The sequence below is a fragment of the Garra rufa genome, chromosome 22, assembly GCF_049309525.1.
Source record: "Garra rufa chromosome 22, GarRuf1.0, whole genome shotgun sequence".
NCBI lineage: Eukaryota > Metazoa > Chordata > Actinopteri > Cypriniformes > Cyprinidae > Garra > Garra rufa.
Genome location: NC_133382.1, coordinates 40,865,628 through 40,871,627, shown reverse-complemented (window position 1 = coordinate 40,871,627; position 6,000 = coordinate 40,865,628). Strand labels below are relative to the sequence as shown.

Genomic DNA, 6,000 nt, shown 5'->3' with positions numbered 1-6,000 from the left:
TCGAATATCGACTTCCGTTTCTTTGGGGTCTTAAAAATGGAGAGCGGTGGGATGCTTTCGGCTGTTGTCATTGCAACCGCTACCATTTTGGGCCAAGTGCCGCCACTTTGCTTCTGCGGGACGCACCGTCTCTCCTGACTCATTTCAACGGTGATGCAGTCGCCTGGGGACACGGGGTGAAAGGTGAGGGGTCGTTTGGAGTTGGGATGCGGGCAGCAGATCTCATGATACGGCTCTGAGCGATACAGCGTCCCGCGCTGACCGCGCTCGCTCTCCACGTCACGCGTGGGACTGTACATGTCTTTATGAGTGGGCTGCTTCCTGCAGGGCCGCAGGTGTTCCGCTGACTTCCCGTTAGAGTTTCGTTCACAGTCGCGCTGGCTCTCGGCGATGCTCTGACCTGACAGACTCTGTGGAAAGAACTGGGATATGGGAAAACATATGGAAATAAGTCAGCTGAGTGAATTGCTATCATAAAAAGGAGTTGAATAATCAACAATATAAGCTGGTTAATAATGTCTCACCTTCAGGAGGGAAATTGAAATGGAGTCTCTGCAGCTCCGCAGGAGATTCTCACATTCGCTCACTGATTTATTATCCAGTGAAATCCCATTTATCTATGAGGGAAAATTAAACAACCTTTAGATAAATACGGTCAAAATACAGCGTGGCATATTCATTTACCTCAGAGATCTCATTCTGTATTGCCTGTATTATTTATTACATTATGTAACATTATTTATTATTTAAATTATATAAACAAATTAATCAATAAAAAGCATATTACTATTGAAATGCTGTATTGTAAAGTATTTAATAATAATAATAATTATTATTATGAGGGAAGCAATAATATTATTAATAACAATAATATATATATATACATATATATATATATATATAATTTATATAAAATAGTTATTTATTACAAATAACATTATTATTTAAATTATATAAATTAATAAAAGGCATATTAATATTGCAATGCTGTTGAATTGTAAAATAATTTTTTTTAATAATATTAATAATTATTTACTGATAATTATTTATTAAAATTATATTACTATTATATAATTATTATTGTTATTATTGTTACTAATACTACTACCATTATTATTATTAAATTTACACAAAATATAGTTATTTAAATTATACAAATTAAACAAATCAATAAAAGGCATACTACTATTGCAATGTTGTTGTATTGTAAAATGAAAGGTATTTAATAATATTAATATTAACAATAATTATTATTATTATTATTTTGAGAAAAAATATTCATAATAATATTCATTATTATTTAAATATTGTTATTTAAATGATTAAACTTAAACAAATTAATAAAAATATTAGCAATGTTGTTGTACTACAAAATAAACAAACATTCATTAGTAAAATATAATATTATCATTATTATTTATTATTCACCTTATATAAATAAAGCAAATCAAATCAATTATTAAAATTACAATAAGACTATTTCTTAATGTCTGTACTTTCAAATGTTAAATCATAGAGCCTTTATTTTGGCAAAACTTTGTTATTTTACACATAATTCTAATAACAAAATTAGGAAGATGGTTGGAATAATGTTTTTAAATATGTTTTCCCCAGATTTACGCAATTCACATGGGTCATATAAATGAGAAAAAATACATTAATATATTTAAGTCCCGAAAAAAACAAAAACAATTGATAAAACTATATTCACAGTAAGCTTAGAGAAAAAAAGTAGTTTTCCTCAAGCACTTTGAGAGTGTAGGCATTAAATCTTGTATCTAATTTTCACCTCATCAATATCTGCCAATCACAGATTCCTAAAGAACAAGTGTTGATGAGCTACAAACCACACGAGTAGACTCACATTGAGAACCCGATCGCCGGGACACACTGAACCATCTCTGGCCGCGGGACTGCCTGAAGAAACAGACGACACGAACACGCCGCTCTCCAACCCAACGCCACAATCTGAAATACAAACAGACTGTAGAGATGATCTGACAAGAGTTAATCTACTGGAGGTTCTAAAAGATCCACAATCTGACCTTTATGTCCCGCTAGTGTCAGATGAACAGAAGTGACCATCCGTCCTCCCAGAGACTTCCTCCTGCGCACCACCATGTTGATAACTCCGCCGCCGCTGAACACCGCCTTTATAACCTGCTTCCTGTCCTTATTGGCCAGATCCACATCATTTATCTTCAACAACCAATCATTCACTCTGTGATAAGATTAAACGCTGGTTAGAATCACACATGGCTGTTTCACTATTTCTTAATTTCAATAATAAATAATAATTAAATAATAATAAAATCATTATTATTTATTAATTTAAGATTAAACACTGGTTAGAATCACACATGACTGTTTTACTACTTCTTAATTTCAATAATAAATAATAATTAACTAATAATAAAATCATTATTATTTATTAATTTCAATAATAAATAATAATGATTTTATTATATTTTATTATTAAATACTATTTTTTGTAGTACAACAATATTGCTAATATTTTTATTGATTTGTTTAAGTTTTATCATTTAAATAAAATATTTTATATAATACTAATAATAATAATAATAATTATTATTATTATTGCTTTCCCTTAATAACTAATATTATTGTAACTGTTATTGTTATTATTAATATTATTATTTTTTTATTTTACAATACATTATTAATTATTATTAATATTATTAAATTTTTATTTTACAACACAACAGCATTGCAATACTAATATGCTTTTTATTGATTTGTTTAAATTGTATCATTTATATTTCAAAATATTTGACCAAGTCAAATAATAATAATAATAATAATAATAATTATTATTATTATTATTATTAATGTATTTTTTGAGAATGGTACATAAAATTATTTATAACAGGGTATATTTAAAAAAAAAAAATTTCACATAGACATGGTAATTTTACCAGACAGAGTATTACGAATATTATTTTATGTAAATCTAAGACACTATATGGCCAAAGGTCATTTAAATATTCAGGTGCAAAAGAATGGAATATGCTGCCTTTGGATACAAAGTATTGACAGATTGTGAGGGTTTCAGAAAAAGGGTAAAGATAAGATGTGTTAAATTGTATAAGCACTGGTTTGTAATTTTATTGTAATTACTGATTAGGATTTTCTTATTCTCTCTTTTAAAGCAAGGACCACAATGGAAATAACTTAATGAAACTTTTTTGTGTTATCCTTGACAAGAAAGATGTAATAGTGTATTGTTACTTTTTTATGTGTCAAATGAAACTAAACTAAACACAGGAGACCCAAAACAGTTCGCCTACCTTAACCTGCCTTCCGCAATACTTCCTTTGTCCACCTTGCTCACGAATATCCCATAATCCCCAGGTAGATACGGGTCGCTCACTCCCTCGGCGATATCAAAACCCAAAGCGCTCAAATCCATGTCGTCCTGTGCGTCAGATCAGAGATGGTGAGGTGTTGAAACTCATTTGGAGGTTGGTCACAGCTTTGTTGACTCGATTACATACCGTACTCCTCTCAAACTCCACCGTTTCCGTCTCCCACTCCAGTGAGTCCGTATCGATAGCCGAGTCGTGGGAATTGTGGGCCATCAGCTGACGAAAACGCGCCTCCTTCTCTAGCTGCTCCTCCATGCATTCCCTAAACACACATTGTAGGAATATTCACCCGTTAAGGCTCTGAGACTGATTAACTGTCCCTGATTGTGTGTGTTTTGAGACTCACTTGAGCTCCTTCAGTTCTCGCACTGCGTCGTTCTTCTGTTTGCGCAGGTCGTCCAGGTTTCTCAGAGCGTCGGCGAGATCGCTCACGGCTCGGTCCCTCTCACGACGTAGGTTATCGCACAACGTCCTGATACACAAACACAGTTAATATATAGCCTTGTTTATAGTTTCATAGGTCTTTATGAACAGCACTGGCCCTGTTTTATGGAGCTAAAATAGTCTCAAAATGAATGCACTTACATTTGCAAAAATTCAATGTGTAGGATTATTTACATTCACAAAGTTATGGTTTGCAAATCCACAATGCAATTTATATTTACAAAATAAGAGTAAGGCAAAACACAATTCATACCTTTGTGAATGTTAAATCTGTATCTGTAAATCGTTGGTGTGGATCGCTATAGATTTGAGTGTTTATTTTCCAAATAAACATACATATATACATATATATATATATATATATATATATATATATATATGTATATATATATAAAACACTATTATATATTTCAATGTATATATTTAACTGTTTTATTTAGATATATTATTTTAGAAAAGTTAATATTTTTCATTATTTTATATTATATATATATTTATAACATTATTATATATTTCGATTTATATATTTATTCAACTGTTATTTAAATATTTAATTTAGTTATAAAAAAATATTCGAGATATTCTAAATTAGTTAATATTTTGAAACATTACAAAAAAATACTACATTAGTTATTTACATTAATATTTTAATATTTAATTAGCTATTTAAAGCTGCAGTCTGTACATTGTGTGTGTGTGTGTGTGTGTATACACACTATATATATATATATATATATATATATATATATATATATATATATATATTTTATATATATTTAAAATGATTCTGTCTTCATAAAATTATATAAAATAAATAAATAAAAAATATATTACAATTGTAAAGCTGTTTAAAAATAATAATAATAATAATAATAATAATAATAATAATAATAATAATAATAATAATAATCTATTTTTTTTTTTTTTTTTTTTTTCTCCTGAACAATAGTTGTTTTTGTTGTTTGCAATCGCATTAAATTAAACTTACAAAAGAGATTTTTTTTATTTTGATGTTTTTTGTGGGGTAAAACCTAGTGGTCTGAAGGATAGAGACTGGTAATGGTTTAAAATTACAATCAATTAGTCATTTAGGGGCTGAAATGTGATTTTTAAATAGTACTTTAATGTTACAAATATGCCTGACAAGAGTTTCTAGTATATAAACATTTTTTTTTTGTCTTGTTTTTGTAGAGTATTTAATGGGAGTCTTTTGTAAATCAGAGTAAAAATGTATGATAGTCTTTATTTTTTGCTCGAAAATATAATATTAAGCAGGACACATTCTAATGTACAAAAAGAAACTAAAGTTGTATTAAACTTTGATTATTTTGATGTATGAATACCCTTTTTCGTCTTTGACCCATGTATCAGAATTAAGGTATAAGAGGACGTTGTCACTGCATTTATTCACCGTATGCTCTCTCTCTCCGCTACGATCTTGTCTCTCTCCTGGAAGGCCCAGTCTCTGCGGCATTTGGCCACTTCTGCCTCCTGCACAGCCTCCTGGAGCTCCTCCGAAACGGCCTCACACTGCTTCCTCAGAACCTCCAGCTCCTTACTGACACGCTCCATATCCAGCGTCGCACTGTCCTGCTTCTGCAAGGAGACAAATGTGATTAAATAAGACCCCTAATGAACATATTTAAGTTCAGATCTGAGTCCAAGTCATTCTGTGTACCTGTCTGGCCTGGTAGTACTCTCTCAGGAGCTGGTCTCTCTGGATAATGGCCTCCGTTCGCTCTTTACGGGCCACGTCGCGTTCCTCTCGCACCATCTCGATGTCCTTACAGGCCTGGCTCAGCTCCTTCTGTGTCTCAGCCTTGTCCTGCACCTCGTGACAGTACTTCTCCAGCAGTTCCGTTTTCTCCCGGATCGCCCGGTCCCGATCCAGCAGAGCCGAGTTCAGCTCCTGCACACATAACACAACAACTGTCAAACCACCAGTAATTATTCTGCATGACAAAGAGGCAGGGCTGAGAAGGCTAGGTTTTTTTTTGAGGTTATTTAGGGTTAAGGGTTCACTATGTCACTATGAGATTAAATAATCAAACCTGTATTATATTATATAACACTGGTTTTATTAAAATACTTAATCTCATAATAACACAGTCATGAGCTATTGAGATATTAATATTAATATCTCAGATATTAATAAAAAATGACCAAAAAG

General features: G+C 31.4%; 1 protein-coding gene across 1 annotated transcript in view; it reads right to left on the bottom strand.

Annotated features, from left to right (window-relative positions):
- Positions 1 to 6,000, bottom strand: part of dlg5b.1 (discs, large homolog 5b (Drosophila), tandem duplicate 1) — a 48,589-nt gene that overhangs the window by 19,160 nt on the left and 23,429 nt on the right. Inside the window, 9 exon segments of the mRNA XM_073827977.1 lie at positions 8 to 422; positions 525 to 617; positions 1,865 to 1,968; positions 2,046 to 2,221; positions 3,309 to 3,436; positions 3,516 to 3,648; positions 3,733 to 3,858; positions 5,242 to 5,426; positions 5,509 to 5,739. Of these exon segments, the coding sequence (XP_073684078.1) occupies positions 8 to 422; positions 525 to 617; positions 1,865 to 1,968; positions 2,046 to 2,221; positions 3,309 to 3,436; positions 3,516 to 3,648; positions 3,733 to 3,858; positions 5,242 to 5,426; positions 5,509 to 5,739 (1,591 nt within the window).